Source organism: Halichoeres trimaculatus, unplaced genomic scaffold (genome assembly GCF_033239565.1).
Source record: "Halichoeres trimaculatus isolate MK-OKI-2021-1 unplaced genomic scaffold, fHalTri1.1 fHalTri1_scaffold_5, whole genome shotgun sequence".
Lineage (NCBI taxonomy): Eukaryota > Metazoa > Chordata > Actinopteri > Labriformes > Labridae > Halichoeres > Halichoeres trimaculatus.
The window spans coordinates 8,067,963-8,089,275 of record NW_027437183.1 but is presented as its reverse complement, the minus strand read 5'-3'; the positions used below and the strand labels follow the sequence as shown (position 1 = coordinate 8,089,275).

General features: G+C 39.6%; 1 protein-coding gene across 1 annotated transcript in view; it reads right to left on the bottom strand.

Moving 5' to 3' along the window:
* adamts3 (ADAM metallopeptidase with thrombospondin type 1 motif, 3) overlaps positions 1 to 21,313 on the bottom strand; it is a 214,831-nt gene that overhangs the window by 10,692 nt on the left and 182,826 nt on the right. The window contains exons 20-21 of the mRNA XM_074671066.1: positions 8,572 to 8,779; positions 2,079 to 2,196 (exon numbers count right to left, since the gene is read on the bottom strand). Of these exons, the coding sequence (XP_074527167.1) occupies positions 2,079 to 2,196; positions 8,572 to 8,779 (326 nt within the window). The remainder of the gene's footprint in view (positions 1 to 2,078; positions 2,197 to 8,571; positions 8,780 to 21,313) is intronic.

Below are 21,313 nucleotides of genomic sequence, written 5' to 3'. Positions count from 1 at the left end.
ATATGACACTGTCATGATATTTATAGTGGAGAGACGCAATGACGTGTGACGCTTCCTGCTGGGTACAAAACAACAATGGCTGAGGGTGAAAGTAGCGCAGGAGCATCAACTTGGTCTTCACATGAGGATTTACAGCCTAAAGAGAAGCTACCTCAGTGAAAACACATTAAATGCAAAATGTGCTGGAGAACTACTACCGCAAAGGGTGGCAACACCACAAACATGTTCCACCACCTAAAGCTGAAACTCACAACCGAATACAACCAGGCTATGAAGACACGTGAGGAGGACGTGAAAGCTACGTTACTATCAGTGGATATTTTTTGCCTGTGGTCGAACGTCGTCTCTGGATTGCTGTGCAGCACAGCGCCGTGCAGCACCCATAGCAGCTGGATACCCGAGCTCACAAGATCACAGGAGAACCACATGTTCCTGCAGGAATCCCACCCATGACAACGTACTTTCATGGTAATTAATTAATATGCTAAGCTCATCTGGGCCTCCTAAAACTTCAGTCAGTCCATGCCTTCTCCTTTCTGTTGGTGTCCTTTTAGAAAGAATGTGTTGTGTCGTATAGAATTATGGAGTTTTTCACCTCCAAGATTAACTTTCCCTCCTCTAAATCGCCAGATGTCCTCTGGATCTGACTTACCATGTTCACATTTCAAGCTTGTGTAGTAGTAGTAAATGATTGGAAAAGTAGCTTCCATACTGTGTGTGCAATAAAAATGCTGTTATTCAGAAGCAGCAACCACTAGTTATTAGTTGTTGTTTTTTTTCCCGTATCGTCATAAATATCGTTATCATAAATTTCCTTCACCTGTGTGACGGTAATGACGTGATAGTAATGGCAAATTTCACTTTTTGAGGTAGATGTTGGTTATGTTTCAGACTTGCTAAGCTACCAGGTTAGCTAGCATACAATGTACACAAATATATTTAATTTAAGTGAAATTTACAACTAATTAGTAAAATATTCAAATAGTAGCCTGTTTGGTAATGGCACCTAATAAACATGCGCTCACATTACTCACATGTGTGGGCATCGAATATCAGGCTTCTGCCTCATGTCTTTTAATGTTCCTCTGGAGCATCTAATTTGCGTGCAACAATGTCAGTAGGTTTTTGTAAAAACTTTATTAGCCTGTACAATGTTCAGTGAGATGGTAATGGTAGAAGTATGAGGGACAGTAATATTTAACTCTAAATTAATAGCAAATAAATCAAATATAAAATAAATGAATTAAAAAAATGTATTTTAAAGTTTTGTGAGGAAATGTAAAGTGAAGATTTAAATGAATTTAGCACTTTTATTGCTTTATTCTAGAGGGGATGTTAAAATACCTTGATTGGGGACAAGCCTAAAACAGTGAAATTCTTGCACATTTGGATTTTAAGCACACAGAAAAAGTTTTAAAATATTGTCAAGACACATTCGTTTTTTAACCTCTTAAGACCCGAGCTTTTGTCTGGTCTGCATTTTTTAATTTACGTTGGTATTTTGGATTAACCTAATAAGTACAATTACTAAACTTGGTCTTTGTACGAGAGGTTTGATTATTTGTGTTATAAGTTCTCTATAATGTGTTTTTTAGTGGTGTTATTGCACTTAAATATGTTGTTTTCTTCACTAAAATGGGTGTCATGTTGTGATTTCCTTAAAAGATGGTGTGGGCAGTGTCCCTAAATGTGGCTAGTCGGTCAAAGTTTTGAAAAATGAAGTATCATGAGTCTGAGAGGCAGAAATGTAACGTCCACATATGTGGACGCTGGGTCTTAACAGGTTAAACAGCTTTTTCAACCTAACTCTTGCAATTACAATAATTGTTTTTTGTAAAATAAATCTACCCTGGGGACAGAAAAATTCCCTTAATTGAAGAATCACCAATAAACTAATAGTAGGATTTGATTCATCACCCAGTTGATATGACATGTGGTTTACTCTGGAGGAGCTTTAAGGAAAATATGAGACTCTTATCTAGAAGATTAAAAAGTGTTGAAAAGATAAAGCATAGCATTAAAACTATGTTCCTATAAAATTTGTATTCTATGGGTTTTTCGAGTGATGGCACGCTCACCGTGGCATGCTCCAGGTCTGCAGGGCCTGACAGCTTCAGGTTTTTCTCCATTACACTGATCTCCAATGCGGCAGGTGACGAGGCGCCTCTCCATCCCCTCTCCACAGGTCACAGAGCACTGAGGAGAAGCACACACAGTCATTCACTCACACACTGAATAAATCACCGTTTTGGAGGACGGAGATGAGAAGAAGAGGGATGCAGGTCACACAGGCAGCAGGCAGCGCAGGATATAAACCTGACCTGAAATTCAATCTTTAGCTGGAAACAAAACTCTTTCAACCACAGTTGACCTGCCAGAGGAGAACAGCAGGAGCACTTCGTCTCTCCCTCTCCTAAACTGGGTTTCTCTCTTTGAGTGCCCAGTCCATCAGAGTCCATCTGAGTCCATCTAAGGACACTTTGTCTCAGACTTAGCTTTCTGGTTGCTTTTTGTTAGCGTTGGATTGACTTTCCACGGCACGTTAACAGAATCAGGATGGAGTTTAGATACAGAGAACAAAATATATAAAAGGTTTCTATTTTTATTCTTCGCGTTCTTTGGAAATGTTTGTGCTGGGTCAGTGATTCCAAAACCGAGTGTGCATTGGAGAAAGAAAATCCTGGTAAAGAGGTCACATGATCAAAGGCATATTGAGCATGGCATTAACCTGGTTTTAGACTCAACTGTACACAGGATTTAACAATGCATGTCTTTTTTTTTTTTTGCAGGTGACCAAGTTTTACTTTGAAAGTAATAGAAAAATAGAAAAAATCTGTTTTGTAGTTTTGCTCATTAACTCAAATTATTCATGTATCTTTGTTTACTTTAAAGGGACAGTGCATATAAATCAGCATTTCTGTTGACATGTCATTGTAGGTGAAAAATCTAGTTTCCGGGAATGGAAATTTAGGAACAAGGAGAAAAAAAGCTCATGTCGAATGGGGTGAGCTCCTGCCCTGACAGGCTTCTCCTCCTGGCTCTGACTTCTCTGTCTTCTTCGTAAATCTCCCTCTGTGCTCTCCTGTGGGGGGCAGTGGCTTAGTCTGCAGGGGGCTGGCTTGAGAAACAGAGTCAGCAGTTCAAGTTGGGCCAAGCTGCCAGTTTTTCCTCCTGAGACTTACTCACAAACCTCCATCTGCTGTACAGTCTTCTCACTCTGACTTCTCTGTATTGGTATCTAAGCATCTTGTGTGTCAATCTGTGTGTGCGGCATGTTCTATATATTCCTCCAGAAATTAAAAAAACATGTAATTAAGTAAATGTTGTTCAATATAGTAGCTTTTATGGAACAGAATCACAAAGTGTTTCACAGGAAAAATACAACAATTAAGTCAAAAATCATAAAACATTAAAATGAAATAATTGAACAATAAAAACATGTCTTTGTCACTTTCTTCTTATTAACGGTCAAATGTATCCCTCACTTTGATATCTGCTGTGGAATAATGATTGACTAACAAGAAAAATGGATTTTGGTACAACTTCAACTACTTTCAAACTGTACCAAGAGGAAAAAAAATCTGAAAAGGTCCAAACTTTAGCTGCAATTCAAGTAAAGAGAAGAACTTTACTTTAGACCAACATGTTTTGAACTGTGGCTTCATTGGGATTGTCTAAAGCCGCGTTTCCACCAAGCAGTCCAGTTCGGTTCAGTATGGTTTGGCACGGTTTGATACAGTTAAGACTGATCCTGTTTGCGTTTCCACTGCAAAACTGTGCCCTTTTGTGGTAGGCGACATGTAAATTGGATGCTGAAAGCTGCAGCTGTAAAACTATAGCATGATGCCGTAGCAGCCCGACTCAGTTTACCCCGCTAATAAATCCAACAAAGAAGAAAATGGGACACAGTAAACAAAGAGCATAGATGGAAGACACGCAGCATTTCGTCCTCTCTGTGATTGGCATGTAGCTCTTTGATACAAAGTGCAATCAAGCTTTGTTTCAGAGAAGTCTGTGTGCCACCAGGAGAAATGCAGCCGCTGTTGCACGGTAAGTGACGATTCTTTTGACCAATCAACACTCTGCAGTGTTGTTGCTCCATCGTCTGAGAATGGATTGGTTCAGTCTGGCACCCATATCAAAGGGTCCCAAAAATTGGGACAACTAGTCTCAGTTATTTGGGGATCTGATGGAAATGCGTCTTAAGTCAGTGCTATTCAATTAGCGGCCTGAGAGTGATCCTTGAGTGGCCTGAAAGCAGCTGCCAAAGTGATCAAGAAACTGCTCCAATGAGAAAAACATCTTTTGCTAAGACTGACAAGTTTTTACAGAAATACCAACATTATTAAAATGTTGACTGCGACATCTTTCATTACCTAGCAACTAACCCAATGCATTGTGTCATTGAGCTGGTGTGTTGGAAAAGTTAACATCAGCTGTCCTACACAGGTGAAAACAGCATGTCTCTTTCCAACCTTAAACAAAAAATCAGCAAGAAAAATTGGTTTAATCCTGCATGGACTGGAGAGTATTTATTTACTAATTTTACCACCAAGTCTGACAACCAAACCCATGTGTTCGCTCTGTAATGACTGTGTTGCAGTGCTGAAAGATTATACTGTCCTAAGACACTACACTTAAAAACATGCTGTACTACAATAAAGAAGACTTGTGCAGCTCAGGAGAACCACAGCAGCTTAACTCAGCTGATCAATATGTGTGGCCCAGCTCATGTCCTTAGTCTTTAAATTTGGCCCGACTGAATTTTATTGAATAGCCGTGGTCTAAGTGATTGCTAACAACAATACGTTTTCAGAAAATGCAAATCTTGCTGCTGAAGGCCTTAATTATCATAACCACCCATTGAGAGATGTCGCTGTTCCAGCTCAAACTCCTCACAGGAACTTTTAGAAACCTCTGCTCTCTGATCTGCTGCTGCTGAACCAGAGCTACATTCATCTCATTTTGTTTTGATTTTCCTCCTCTCCACCCTCTGAATCATCCAAACTGCTGATGCAAAACTTCTCTCTGTGTCAAAGGCCGCCTCACATCACCTCTGTCTTCAGATCCCTTCTTTGTCTCCCGTCTGCATATCAGGGCTGCTTGAAAATTCTCTACTTTCTTGTATAGATTTCCACGGTCAGTCTCCTGCATATGTGAGTGAACTGATTGACCTCTCCAGTTCAGGAAAAGAACACTTAATGTGCCGTCTGTGGCCTGCACACCGCCTGTAGCTGCTTGCACTAGTTGATATACAGAATTCTCTACACACGTCTTTCCTTTTCAGCATTAAATTGTCTTTTTTTTCTAGTTTTAGGGCTCAGCCGTCTACTCCACCACTCTTGTTTGTTGCAGCATTTTTCTTTTCTTACCTTGCCGTTAAATGCTCAGCATAATTTAATTTTAAATATCAGACAGCAGAGATCAGTCCCAGAGACCATTCGTTCTTTGTCTTGTCAAAAATTGGATTATTGGACTAAAAAGCCCAGAATAACAACATGCAATTCAACCTCCATCTGGCTGAGACAGCTGTTTGGCGCCTTGACTTTTTGGAGGGAAACCAAATCCCTGCAAGAAATGTAGAGATTTGCAAAGTGAAACATTGAGCCAAGTTTCAGGTGAGTCAGTCTCAAGAGGAATCACACATTCGTACCAAGAACTGGCATCATGCAAATCTTCCAGACCCACTTGAACCAGCAGTGTTCAGCATTCTCTGCACAATAAAGTTTACCACAAACTTTCGTGTCAGAGTCACAACATCTGAAAGATAACAGCAGAGTTGACATAAACTGTGTTTCCAATATACAAAGGACAGATTTCAATTAAACAGAGAGGAGATGAAAAGAGCACAGGCTGAGTGTAACCCAAACTGTGCTGACAGACTCGTCAAGCCTTGAAGCTCCTTTCTTTATCTTCTACCTCGTCTTTTGGCAGGTGAAGTGTCAGGAGAACTGCAAGTCTGCTCTGAGGAATAATTGCTGTTGCACTTTTGTTTGAGAGGCCATTTTCACTCCACTCACATTCACTCAGAGAGTTTTACAGCTGCAGTATTCTGTAAAAGAGCAGAGCTAGAAAATCAATAAGAAATAGTCTGTCGTCCATCTTCCTCCCAGAACAAGTCAAGTTCAAGTTTTTGCTTTGCAGAATTAGACACACGTCACACAATATTGGGAAAAAAAACTGCAGATATGTCCTACACTTTAGGGCTGCAAGGATTAGTGGACATAATCGACTTGGCGACTATAAAAAATTAATTGACGCAAATTTTTATAGTCGACGCATCGTATTATTGTTTTTATTGTTGTTTTCCTATGGTGAAATGACATACCAGGCGGTAAAAGCTCATCTGTGGCTTCCGTTCACTACATGAGGCTCCACGTTAATGGATACTTTTTTGGGAAAAGATCACCAATTTCATTCATCAGGAATATTGATGATGAGGAAAAATCTCCCTGACGGTGATGCAAGCTGACAGGGGCTCTGCATCTCCGGCTTGGACAGCCTGACAGCTCCCAGTGTTTAGTGCCTGATAACGTAATTTAGAGTCTTCTTCGCACCTTGTATATAAAGTTTTTCAAGATCTGAGTCACAAACTAGTGTCAAAACTCCCCTAACTTTTGAAAAGAGAAAAGATTTATCTGATAGAGCTCTCACTCTCAAGCTCACACTGCACCGGTAACACTCAGCAGGGAGGAGGAGGGGTGGAGTGCGCATGAGCGAAGTGGAAGTAGCGCATGTAGAGAAACGAAACTCAACGTGTTGTCATGGAGAGCTGGGAGAGAGTCAGACGGGATCATACAGAGAGCACAGCGAGCCCCAATGAGCAAATAAACATTAGAAAACAAGCCCAAAGTCACTAATAAGCGGTCTGTCCAACACTGCGAACAACAACTTCATTGCCGTGTTATCTGCTTCATTCATTTTGAGATTTATTTTGATTTTTGTATTGTACTTAACAACAAGTAAATAAACAAACAAACACGACACAGGGCTGACCAATCAGAGGTGAGAACCTAACTCTGGGTAAATGCAGTGAAAATGCAACACACAGGTTGAGTTATAAAGGTCTGCACATTTTAAAGACCAAATTAGGTTGAAACACAAATAATCGTGATTAATCGACTAATTGAAAAACAACCAATAAATTAGTTGATATTAAAAATAATTGTTAGTTGCAGCCCTACTACACTTAAATGCGCATTTAACACAGATTAAATAAGCAGAAAGATTGTGTGACTTGTGTTAGATGTGCAGCTATTGTTACATTTAACCTTGTGAACCCTGACCCATCAAAAATAGCCAGAAAGTTTCTAATTTCTTGGAACTTATGAAGCTTAGTGAAAGTTCAATCATGAAGACTATGTGCTCCCACTCTTCTGTTCCTTTGCTCACACTTCCCACTTCTCTCTATCAGCTGACCGGGTGCGTGTCAGCCCTCTGTCCAATCACATAGTCTCAGCTTCATTCTTAAGCCCATAAACACATAGCTTTCAAAGTTTAAATTCCGTCTCTTCTGCTTGTCAGATATCTCTTAGGCTCTCGTCACGACCCTCCTCCTCCCCGTGCACCTCCGGTCTCCATCGCTCAGTCTTCTGCTCCTCAGCTCTGCAGCCCTCTGAATCTTTGAGATCCAGCCTTCTCAAGACTCTCATGACTACCAGTGTCTAGACTTCATTGGGGCATATTCACAATACACAACATCACTGTACCCCCTACATTGATTATCATGCTTAATACTTGATGGGGTCTAACCACCAAACTTTTCTTTGCATTTATTCATTAAATCTGTTCATAACTCTCTCTGGTATTTAAGTCTCTCCTGATTGAAATATGTTTGTTCAACTTATTGACAAAAGTCCCCTAAAAGTATTACTTTATCGTCTCATTTATGATATATTCTTTGTATCACATGTGACACGTTGGGCAGTTTTGGCAACTTTTTTAAAGTTGAGTTTTTAATTAAAGTATAGTCTTTTAATGCAGAAAACATATTTTTTAAAAAGCTAGTATATAAATCTAGTTGTTATTCTTACCGCAACTTCTTGAAAATTGGCCGGAAAAAAAGTGGGAATGAGCAGCCATGAGTAAATGGCCAAAATACAACTTCAGCTAAATTAAAAAATAAAATAAAATTTTGTGATTTTAGGATACAGTTATTCACAATGACGAAATGGAGATCTTTAAACTCATGTATTAAAAAGGATACATATGGCATTATAGGGTTTAAGGATGAATGATAGATGAATGGATTCCGTGCAAACAAACAGCTCATTTATCTTCAGCTGATTTTTCTCTTCTTATGACCAATACTGGCTGTTTTTAGTCTCATGCTGCTGTCACTCAAAGCAAAGTGAAATTCTCCATGAGATTGTTAAATTTCCACCTGGAGGACACATCATAGAAGCTCCTGTCAGGAACTTCTGCTTTGTGTAGATTTTGATGCCTCCTGTGGCTGAGGCTGTACCTCTGATCTCTCTGCTGGTCCTGCCCTGACTGCGCAGCGGCTCTTTCTCACACACAAGCATCAAAGGACAGCCCTCTGTAGATAAATCCTGTGTATAGATACCCTACCTCTGACCAGGCTCCGGTCCTCCACTGGGCAGGACATGAAACCCTGTTGCAGGGTCTGCGGCTCTCCGGCTTCTCCCCGCTGCAGTACTTGCTGTGAACAGAGCGGTTTGTGAAGTCGTGAAGGAACTGCACACAGCGGACAGTCCGGATCTGGAAACCGAGGCTGCCACAGGTTTTGGTACAATGCTCCCAATCTTCAGAGATCCATCTGGTGAAAGCAGAAGAAGCAGATTACTAAAGATGCACAGCCAGTGTAGTTTTTTGTGCTTTATATTGCAGCAGTTTGAAAGTGTAGCTCAAGAGGAGGTATTGTCCTCTTTTTTAAGCATAAAACTGTCCCTCTGGTACGCCTGTGGAAGCTTACATAAAGCTTTGATGAAGGAAATTAAAGCTGAAAAGGCTTTACTGAGTTGGTCTATGAGCCTTAAATAACTCCACAGAAATCACAGCCAGCATCAACTCGCCTCTCAGTAGAATTGTTTACCCAAAATTAAACATGAAGCTCTCAGTAAACACCAAAGACAAGCGAAAGGTTCAACATTGGCAGTGGTTTGGGGACAAAGTGACTCAGAGAGAAAGGAGCTATGACATGCCTGATCCTTGTTGCTCACTTATTTGTGTTTGGGTTTATCATACCCAACCACTGCCAGAAGCTGACAGTAATTCCCCTAATCACAATTTAAAATATCTGCTGCAAAACAGGCTTTATCACTGTTATTACATGCACTTTGAAAGCATGGAGGCAATTTGAAAGCTCTGGTGACAGTCTGAAGACAGGATTTTCTGTGCTGTAACTAAGAAAATACAGGAAAAATGGTGTCTTAAGATTGAAAGGCTCTGCAAATGTTTTCTGAGTTAGGACTCTACCAGAAACCAAATCTGGAATTTAAACCTGTCGAAAAATATAATAATCTCCAACAACCTCCTGACGGGTATGTAGATTTGAAGAACCAAGAAGGAGGATGTACAGGACTGGTAGATAGATAAGGACTTGAATTTAAAAATACATTATTACAGTACTTGAGAGCTTCAGATCACATTCAGCGACAGTGACGTGTACAGCCTTGGAAATGCTCAGGCAGTGGAATGGACAGGCTGCATATTATGCTTCGAGATGGTGCAGAGAATATGGCCAGGGCCATGGAGGGGTGGTGCTAAAAGCATGGGCTGAATGTCGAACAACTGAAAGATTAAAGATAAATAAGACGAGTAAGAACTGTTCTGTGCTCCTGCCTGCACAATGGTGACCTCACATACATCTTAAGATGTTCTCATCCTTATATGAGCATATCATGGACCTACTAATGTAAAGAAGGGGGAAATATATCAGTAATCTCCCGGTATTGGCGCTACAAATGTGTATCATGCATCCCTATTTTTAATCACTGAATGAAAATAAACTTTGATAGATTATTTGTTTGAGACTTTTTTGGTAGTAAATCACACTGTTGTAAAGCCTGTTTATTTCTCTTTTAAATGGAGCCACATTTGTGAAGAACATGCATTTGTGGGATGGGCAGCAGAGCTAAGTATGTGGGTTTCACTCCTGGTAATGCTGAAACCCTCTATCTCAGGGATCTCAAACTCGTGCCATGGAGGGCCAAGAGGCTGCAGGTTTTCTTTCCAACCAAAAACTCCACCAGCCGATTTCACTGATTAGTCCTTGCTCTCTGCTTGAAGGTGGGGTAATCAGTGGAAACAGCTGGTGCCAGGACGTATCCGTCAATAAGTAAACTATCAGTTTGTTCAGTAGTTTAGTGACCTCCATATGTAGCGCTGACAGCCTGATGCTGTGAGACGTGTCTGTAATGTGTAACATCAGTAAATCCTGGTTAGCTATGTCCTGCCAGTCATCTACCAAGCAGAGCTAACGTAACCTCACTCTTCATTTTATTGACAATAACTGCTGACTGTGGGTTGGAATCAACATTAGCACAAACAGTTTAACCTGTGCTAGCCTTTAGCTCGTGCTCTATCACTCTCCTGTTAAGCTTTCTTCTGCTCTTCTGTCCTTTTTCTGTCTGACAGTTTGGCTCCAGTGTCCACCATCACTACAAAATTAATTACAGAAATTGTTTTCTGCAGAGAAAAACACAGATCTCTCTTCTTGAGTCTAAACTTAGTCAGCCAGCATGGTTGTCATGGAGACTTGGATGAGACATCAATCAATCTGGTCTTGCTACTAAGTAGAATTTTGAAATAACAGACACTTGTGATAATAATCTCATTTCAAAATGTGGATTACATCAGGCATATATCTCCAAAGGAGGCTATTTCAAGATCACTTTCAAACTCCTCACAGCTCCTTTAAATTGTTCCATACATATTTTTTCTAGTTTATACTTATGTGTTTGATATTTTTATATTCTTATTGTAGAGTCCCATTGTGTGGGACGATTGAAAGGTTCTTTATAACAGGAGATCTCAGAGAAAGGCTGCAAAGCCGGGGCCCCAAGAAGACGACACCCAAAAAGATGTTTCCTTATCATTCCAACGCTTGAGAATCATGAGCTGGAATTGGTAGAGATTTGGGAAATGGGTAAAACCCACATACTCAGTTCTGCTGCTCATCCCACATATGCACGTTCCTCACAAATGTGGCATTTAAAATGGAAATTAACAGGATTTACAATCATGTAAGATTTGTCAAGAAGCAGGCGATAAAACAAAGAAATAAACTACTCAAAACTATTTCTTTTGCAACTTTTCATGACAAATTTAGGTATGAATCATACTTTTCCATCTAGCATCCCATTAGCGTGAATGTTTCTATTCTGACCCATGTTCCATCTGTTTCAACAGGAAGCAGGCTTAATGACCTTTACTGAAGCTTGTCAATGCTTTGGTTTCACTTCTAAGGGGCTGTGCATTGTTTTATACAGTCCATGGTGCAAATAAGCACAAGAAAATTCCTCCAAGCATTGGTAAATGCAAGCATCTCTATGAGCTGATCTTTGGAGAAGGTTGTTTACAGCAGCAGGAAACTCTTCAGCCACAGCTCTCAAATCAGCAACAGCTCAGTCAACCCACTTAAGAGAAAAACATCATATCAGAAGAGAGTAAGCAGAGCCTCTCTTGAACCTCTTAAAATCTAACATTTAGTTAACACAAAATAGACGTGGATGCTTTAAATTTTCAGATTCTTTTGAAAACTATCTTTTTATCAGTTAAGGACATTTGTAAAGACTTACTTTTCCCTTTCAAATCCTCCACAGCAGAGAATTTATTCATCATCCACTCAATGCTGCACGGAAACAATGACATGACTTCAATCAATGCCCTGAAAGCATCCAACGTCCTGAAGTTGAAAGAAGTGAATCTCTCACAAATGACCGCTGATCCTGCTGCTGACACTCTCATAATTCCTCTTTTTGAGGGGGAAAGAACCCAGAGACGCTCAGTCAGACGTTCAGATTGATTTTGTTGCTGTTCTTTTTGCTCTTCTCTTCTGGAGAATGGATTGGGCAGCTGGAAGCAGCATGTTGGATCAATTTTTATGACAACATCTCTTACGCGCACTGAATCGAGGATTCAGTGTGTGTATCACATCAACAAAGGAAAGCTCAAGGACAGAGGGAGAGGAGTGTAAGCAACAACACTCAGAGTGGATTCAGTGATGGATGGTAGCTCACACCCCCTACTTTGAGAATCACTGTTGTCAGGTCTTTAAACTGAATAGTGTGAAACTAACAACAAGTTTATGACCTCTCAGAAGCTAATTCTTACTGAGAATCTTTTGGATGTGCTGGAGAAGGCTGTGCACAGCAGTCAGACCCTACCATCATCAATGAAAGATCTTGGTGAAAAATTAACGCAACACTGGATGGAAATAAATCTTGTGACACTGCAGAAGCTAATCTAAACAATGCCACAGTGAATGTGTGCTGTAATCAAAGCTCCAACGAAAAATTTGAGTGTGTGACCTTTTTTTGGCCGGGCAGTGTATATATGCATACACGGGAACATAAACCTGACAGATTGTATTTGCAGCTGCCTTCCTCTCAGATTTCTAACTGCAGCTACAGTCAGGGTGAGCTTATCTTAAACACTCTGTGATCTCACTGTGTGATGAGCAGACTTCTGCTGAGTCTGCAAAGTGGCTGATCAAGATGTGAACCTATAAATCTGACACACTGCAACATAATGAAGTTCCAATAAGAGATTAAAGAGCTCTCTGGATCTCCATAAAGTGGGCGGAAGAGGATGATGCATGCTACTGCCTGAGATTGTCTGATTTGATGACCAAACAACTCTTTACAGGGCTATACAGAAAGTTTAATGAGTTGTTTTGGTTGTTGAAGATTCTGTTTACCTCTGTCATTAAAAGTCAACAACAGGTCAAATATAAAAAACATCACATAATAGACACATCACAGGATAAAGAACATGGGAAGAATGAAGACAGGAAATGAAGCAGTCATAATGGAAAAAGATGCAATTCATGCTCCTCCTAGGCTGGTATATATTGAAATATGGAATTGCGGAGCAGGCAGGGGGTTTGCTTTGAACACCCCAGATTTTGGACAGAAATTACTGTCAGAGAATTAGCATGCTGTGCTGATTTGTGTACCGAACACAAAGCACCTGGTCTTTGTGTGCTTACAGGCTCTTTCAAAACTCAGAAAAAGTAAAGAGTCAGCTGAAAGCAAAGGTGGATGCAATAAAAGAAAATGTGACTGCTCCATTCAGAGAAGCCAAGGATCAATTTAGGATGTCAAAACACTCAAATACAAAGAGAGACTGAAGCACTTTGCTTTTCTTTCAAAAGTTTGTTTTGAAAACCCAAACAACCTTTGATAACTGACGGTAATTCACTGGAAATCACAAACTTTACTTCCATTCAACACAAGATAGACGCTGTGGACATGTTGATTTTTATGGTATTGGTAATTTCATTTCTTATTGCTGAACAACGCTAACTAATCTCACACTTTCAGGCCGTGATAGCTCTGTTTGCTGGAGTAACATGTACAAAGCACAAAATAGTTTTGCAATTTAAAAAAGGCAAAACCCAAATGGACAGACACACACAGTGTTGTAGGGAATAGTGAGGACAGAGATTCTGAGGAGCAGCAAATGAAATTCGACATGAAGACGCTGCAGAGAGGATGATAAGGCAAGTGGCAGGTGTAAAAGGTCATCGTCTTTTCTTTGCCAGATACAGGTCAGACATTTTCTCTTGACTATATTATTATTCTTTCCGAATAAGCAGAGAAAAATGATAAAACTGCTTACTAATGCTGTCAGAAAGCAATATTTTTGACGTATCAACAACAGGCAGGGATGAAATTGTAGGTTTTATATATGTAAATACTTGGTTTGAGAACTTAATGTGGTGCTTTGTGTGATCAGACTGTTTCCAGTGATGCTCTTGCTACTCTACAGTAACAACTGAGGAGTTTTGACCAATCAGAATCAAGTATCTAATACAGCTGGTATTAGAGTAAAAATTAGTTGGGTGCTTAAATATGTTTGTACGAGGGCTGGGATGATGTGCTTTTCCCTGCAAATCTTTCCTATTACGATTTTTGGGGTGCCGCTTCGATTTAAATTGTGTTTCTTTGATGTTTACATTTTTGCAATTTTCAGTCTACTTTTTTAATGCCAGACATGTGAAAAGGTTAAACAATGATGGTGATAATGTCTACAGACTATATCAGGAGCCATAATTCCCATAAAAATGCATATCCCATAAGTCAGAGAGAAATATCTCACCCTCTGCTGGAGAAAATTGGTAACTTTTTCTGAATCTAGTTCATAAACAGAGACTGAAATGAAGAATTTCGACCCCCCCCCAAAAAAGAAGATTTTTAGACAAAGAATCCCAGTTTTGAGTTTGTTAAAAAAAAAAAGACTTCCGATAAATCAATTTTTGACTTTGTTTTTCTTGCCCCTAGTTTGTACCATAGTCTGGGTGAATACTGGATTCTGACTGGCTGCAGGGTGTATGTTGAAAAGTGCAATAGGACACCGATAAAGAAGTTCCTGTCAAATAGCTTGATTGTTCCAAATTATTGCGCTGGCTCAAACGCCAGTTGGTGACTGTGGCAACAGAAACTCAGAACGTATGTTAACATGGGTTATTTAACAGTTTATTTATCATGACTGCAAGACAGCGGACAAAACATGAGTGATTTTATAGTTTCTTTTAACCTATGTGGTGAATTTGATCATTTTGAAGACTGGGATGCAACTGAAGGTTAAAGGAGAAGAGAATATAAGAAGGAGGAGATGCAACACAAGGAGGTGACACCGGAGGAATTAAACAATTTTTGTTTCTCTCAAAGTTGATATCTGTGTTTATCTGAGACAGGAAGTCTCTTCATGTCTTAACTGCCCATTTTGTGGTTTTCTTTGCGTTTCTCTCATCCTAGACATCTTCTAATTTGTTCAATCCCTCCAGGATCACCTCCTTGTCCTGCATCTCCTCCTTCTTTCATTTTTTTCTCTCTTCCTCATCTTCTGTGGCCAGGGCTGGTTAACTTGGAAACGCGTCACAGTGAGAGATAATTAACAGTCTTGTAAAAAACGTATGCTTTTACTGGTAACAAATAACATTAATTAACATATTAATAAATGATTTATTATTGATTTCTTTAATAAGTGACCATGATATAAGCTGAATACTACCAGATGAGGCACCCATTATCAGAAATGAATAGACTTTGTGCGTCATCCATCCATTTCTGATAACAAGCACCAACCTCATCGGGCGTTATCCCTTGTCTCATTATCATCTCATGTCTCAAAGCATCAAAGAAAGAAGTTTAGCCTTCATAAAACTGGAAGAGTTGTAAAAGCTTTAATTTTCTATAAAGAATTTATATTCTGCATTATTTTCTGAAGATGAACGGATCTTTGTGTTGGACTAAATAACTCATCAGTTTTTCTGTGAACATTATGTGAGAAAATCTTTTAACAACACACCATGTTACATTTTAGCCTTGCATTATTATAAGATCTAAACGCTTTTTCTGTTCTTTTACTTCAGCTTTGATTGTTCATAACCTTTTCAAGATGTTTTCAGCTGTGCTACAGTTTCTGCCCTTTTATGTTTTTCATGACTTTTACTGAATTATTAAACAGAGATTTAATCTACTCCTAGTTTTTTTTTATTGTGTTTCAATGTTTTTCTTCAGTTTTATTGCTCTAAGATTAGCCTCAGTCTGTAAAACGTGCTGTACAAATAAAGCTGCTTTGCCAGGTCGTTTGAAAGGTTTGTTGTGTTTTCACAGAGTTTCCTTTTTAACGCACAACCAACTAATTAAAACTGTTTTCCCTCACAGGGTAAACACTTTTGTGGTTTATCTGAGTATGTTAATATTCAAAGTCTCTCACTACTTCATCTCCAAGAGTAGAAAGTAGAAGTCTCTCAGACAGATTTAACTGAAACACGATAATATATATATATATATATATTTTATCGTGTTTAAGGATATATATATATATATATATATATATGTATATATATTTAAAATTTAAAATGACTCTGCATTATCAGGGCTTTGTTCTTATCTCAGAGAGCACACCATCCTAAATCTTCTGGACATTTCTTATCTCCTCTGGCCGAGACATCTTCTGTTCACCTGAGATCTCAGTTCTTCCTGAATTAAAGGAATGGAAGGCTTGTCAAGTCGTGAGGCAGGACGCGGGGAGAAGCTGGGGGGAGAATTCAGGCCAGCTGTGGGGGGAATTCTCTTTTTTGTTCAAAGGTCTTTCTCCTCGTGCTGACCAAGTGAGGAGCCAAGTTATAAAGTCAAAGTCAGTCAGGAGAGACAGACATGAGAGAGCTTTCAGAGAGCTCACTCAAGTTTAAAAATCCTATACCAGTTTAATTTAAACTCATCAAAGGGCCTTACAGTGAAATTCATCTAAAGCGTATAACAAAATTTGCCATCATTGTAAAATCATATATTTTAAAATAAACATTCGTAAAGCACTGCAGGGGAAATTTTTGTAGGTTGTTACTGACTTTCACCTTTAATTTGTTTCCTATTTTACACCTCATCAAGTGTTCATCAATAAACTTTCCCTCCAGTATAATCTGACATGTTCAACCAGCGGGTTCCAACTTTCTTTAAAGAGGGTCACTGTTGATTTTGTGATAATGACCGAGGGCCGGCAGCTTTAAGTGGTCAGTTTTCTGCAGTGTTACGTGCTGCTTAAACATCAGCAAACTCTGCTTCTTCTCATGGAATATGTTCTCCATTAGGGGGCAATGTTGTGAAAATATGTCCGCATGTTTTTATGGCAAGATCAGGATCTGGAGTTTAACAGGTTTGTTTTTCATGAGAACTATTTTGACCTGTAAACAACATATTTAGACCAAAATATTTTTATGCACCAATTTGAACCTTTTTTGCTCTTTTTAATCCAGCTTTGTGTCCTCTAACTTATTTTTTGAACTCTTACATTCTCACATCATGATAGACACATTCATTTATAGGTGTCAGCTGTAAGAGTTGTTGAGTTTCTGCAGAATTTACAAAGCTTTAGCTTCATACAAGCAACCTTTGAACAGTCCAAATATAGTTTGGTGAGACGTTACAAGATAGACTTTGGTTCGATTTGTGACCTTGACAGAAAATGTTCACATAATACATGATTAATTTTGGTGAAAATGTAAAATGTGCAATTTTACATTTTACATTTTAACTTAGCATACAACACTGGGGGTTATGGTGCCTTGCTCAGGGCATCTCCAAAGTGCCCAGGAGATTATGCTTACACCTCTACAACTATCAGACCAATCCAGATACTTGGTCCATGTCAGGACTTGGTCCATGTCAGGACTTAGACTAGCAACCCTCCGGTTAAAAGCCAATTCCTTTGAGCTAAGCTACTGTTGCCTGTGGTGACACAATAAATACTTTGTAAGATGAAAGCTGAGGACCCTGGGATCCCCATGCCTAACTTTGGACACCCCTGCTTCAAGGTATCTATCTGGTACTGCTGAGATACTGCAGCCACCCCCAAAAGTGTATTTTGATAGAAGTCCACCCCACTCCCAGCTCCTCCTGGGGCTTTCTGACACCTTCTCGTGCTCTCATTGATGAGGTGTATAATCTCCCAAGGTCCTCTCCCAGCTGAATGTGCCCTTAAAATATCTCATGGGAGTTCCCCTAGCAGGAATCCCTTAATAAGATGTCTAAATCATCCTAACTGACTCATTTTAATATGAGGGAGCAGATGTTCTACTTAGAGCTCCATCTGGATGTCCTAAACCCCAGACCCTATCACCAGTGAGGGTAAAGAGTCGGTCAATGTCATAGATTTCAGGACATTTTACTGCTTAATGAAAAGTCTCATTAGTTGTGTTTAATAAATCCCTACAGGGAAATAACAGCTGGTTGACATTTATGTTATCGTCAAAACTGTGGTACATCTTAGCCTGGTCTGTAGAGCAGGTTTAATATTCACATTTGCCGTTTTTCTGGCACTTTTTCCAGGCAAACACATTTTCAAAATGGTTACACAAGAGTAATGTTTATCTCATTAATTGCAGATTGAATGTGATTTAAGAAATAAAGAAAGAAAAGTTGCATCTGTCTGCAGTCAGAAAAAAAGTGAGGGTCGCACCCCTGAGATGTTCTTTTGATTAAACATCCATCAGTGCTTGAAATGAGACGTAAAGTTTTCCGGGTGTTTCATCCAGAATTAGAACACTGTAGTTTTTATCCCTCAACTCCTGGAGCAGCAGTGACTCAGTCCATTCGCAGCCGGTGGGTCGCGGGTTTAAGTCCCGGTGTGGACTAGGATTGGGAATTGGGCTGATAGCTGGAGAGGTGTGAGCATAACTTCCCGAGCACTGTTGATGTGCCCTTGAGCAAGCCACCACACCCCCAACTGCTCAGTATTGTAAGTTGCTTTGGACAAAAGCGTCTGTGAAGGTAAATTGTAAAATCTCCTGCTCCTTTAGCGTGAAGCTGAAGAGAAGAGCTGGTGGGTAAACATCAACTGACTGTGAGGTCTGCTGCTGGCTGCGTAGCATCATCTCTCTCTGCCGATGTTGGTTTGAGGAAGCTGGACGAATGGTTTTGTCTACAGTTTGTTTCACAAAGGCAGCTGCTGTTCGGCTTCTCTGCCTTGTTGGCAGTTTTCTCTCTGAGCCATTTAACAGCTCCTGCATCCTTCTCTTTCAAACCATCGTTCACCTGTAGGCTGTTTCTGTCATGACCCGGCATTTAGACTCAGCTCAGCCACACTCCAGCTCCCTTTTTCTGCCTGCTAATGTAAAATCAGTATTTTTACCCTCGGGCTTACTCAGCTGTCCACGCTTTGAAGTGATTTGTAACATTTATTTCAGGCCAAGTGATGGACCTGTTCTGCTGTGACTCATTACCCTCCAAACAAGTCACGCTGGAAGGAATTATTGATGAAAAAGCAGACTGTACAGGCACATGCTAAAGAAGATATAAGGCTACACTGTGTAAAATCATTTTCCTGTATCAGCCTCGTGGAGACTTATTGACTTTAGCTCGGTCTCTAATGGTTAAAGCTCATATTGGGGCTAAATGAAGTGTAAAGACAAACTTAAAGGGACAAACACTGCGATAAGAGCTGCTGCAGAAATGCAGCAATAATGTAGGAACATAACACAATGTTTAATAGATAATGTAAATAAATTGAAGGGATGCGACTTCACATTCGTCTCATATGATAATTCATAACTGAGACGATACGAAACGATACAGCTTCAGAGGAGAGCTGGCCTCACTGAACTGTTGCTTCTGATGCTTTTCTTTTTCTAATAATGAGGGGACACTAAGATTGGCTTTTTTAAAAGACAGACTCTTCATGTATTTAATCAGTTTTAATGAAAAACCATCTGACTGAACCTGAAGACTGAGACTAAATGAAGGTGGGGTTTGGATGAAAGCAGAATGTGACGGTGCAACAAGGTGTGAAATGAATTTTTACCTTTTTCTTTCCTGATTGTTATTTAAGGGTCTGAACAACAGCTCAAGAAATAATTAAAGAAAGATCTTTCTGGAAATGGTTTGTGTTAATAAGGTGTGTGTGTGTGTGTGTGTGTGTGTGTGTGTGTGTGCGTGCGTGTGTGTGTGTGTGTGTGTGTGTGTGTGTGTGTGTGTGTGTGTGTGTGTGTGTGTGTGTGTGTGTGTGTGTGTGTGTGTGTGTGTGTGTGTGTGTGTGTGTGTGTGTGTGTGTGCATTTTATATTATCCATTAGAAGAACATTTAAAATGACATTATTTTTTTAAGGTTACTTTTTGGGCTTTTACCCCTTAATTGGACAGGAGACAGGACAGTGGGCAGTGGAAGAAACAGGGCAGAAGGAGGAAGTGACATGCAGGAAAGAGGCCATAGGCTGGACTTGAACTTGGGCCACCTGCGCCAGGACAAACCTCATGGAGCAGGACCTAAACCACTGGGCCATCTGCGCTCTGAAAATGACTTGATTTTTGAAGAATTTTGGTTTTGATTTGTGTGTTTCTGGCACATTGTCCACAATTTTTTCTAAATTGAAAATGCAAAAGAAAGGAATGAAGGAAAAAAGAAAGAAAGAAAGAAAGAAAGAAAGAAAGAAAGAAAGAAAGAAAGAAAGAAAAAAGAGATAGAAAGGAATGAAGTAAAAAGAAAGAAAGAAAAAAGAAAGGAAGGAAGAAAGAAAGAAAGAAAGAAAGTAAGAAAGAAAGGAATGAAGGACAGAAAGAAAGAAAGACAGAAAAACAGAAAGAAAGAAAGACAGAAAGAAAGAAAGAAAGAAAGAAAGAAAGAATGAAGGACAGAAAGAAAGAAAGACAGAAAAACAGAAAGAAAGAAAGAAAGAAAGAAAGAAAGAAAGAAAGAAAGAAAGAAAGAAGGAAAAGAATGGAATGAAGGAAAAAAGAAAGAAAGAAAGAAAGAAAGAAAGAAAGAAAGAAAGAAAGAAAGAAAAGAAGAAAGAAAGAAAGAAAAACAGAAAGAAAGAAAAAAAAGACAGAAAGAAAGAAAAAAAAAGGAAAAAGAATGGAATGAAGGAAAAAAAAAAGAAAAAAAGAAAGAAAGAAAAAGAAAGAAAGAAAGAAAGAAAGAAAGAATGAATGAATGAATGAATGAATGAATGAATGAATGTTGAGGATGAAGCCTGTAGCTTGTGCAGAGCCAGAACAGGAGCTAACCTTTACCCTTTTGACAAATTTAGCCCATGACTGTCAGCTTGACTCCACTTTACCAGGACTGATAGATTTGGTGCTCTCAGCTGTTCTTGACCAACATCTGCTCACTAAGAGAGTTCAGGAATATACAGAAATCCAGGGACAGCGAGTCTGTTGTCCATAGAGGGACTGCATGCACACATTTAGAAACACCCCAGGCAGATAAAATGCAGGGACTGAACACTCATTTTCGGTTTTGACCGTGGGACATTGTGTCAACTCCATTATTCAAATTTGCTTGCTTTGAACGAAGTGTTAGACTGAAGCTGCCTGATCGTCTCCTTCCTGAACTCTGTGTCTTCTTCAAGCCAGCATCAGGACTTAAAGGTATAATTGGTAGTTTGATTTAGATACATTTTTTGTTATGCTGGTTAAAATGATCTATATGCACTGATGGCAAGAAATACATGATGTGTACGGATCACAGCAGGAGTAAAAAAGGGAAAACACAAACCAATCGTCTTCCAGGGACACCTTTTTTGTAAACCAATCAAATCCCGTCGCCGTTCTGCCCGCCTCCTGTGCGTACATTTCACTGGCGTGCACAGGATTCAGTGCGTGTGGCTGAGCTGAGAAGGAAGGAGC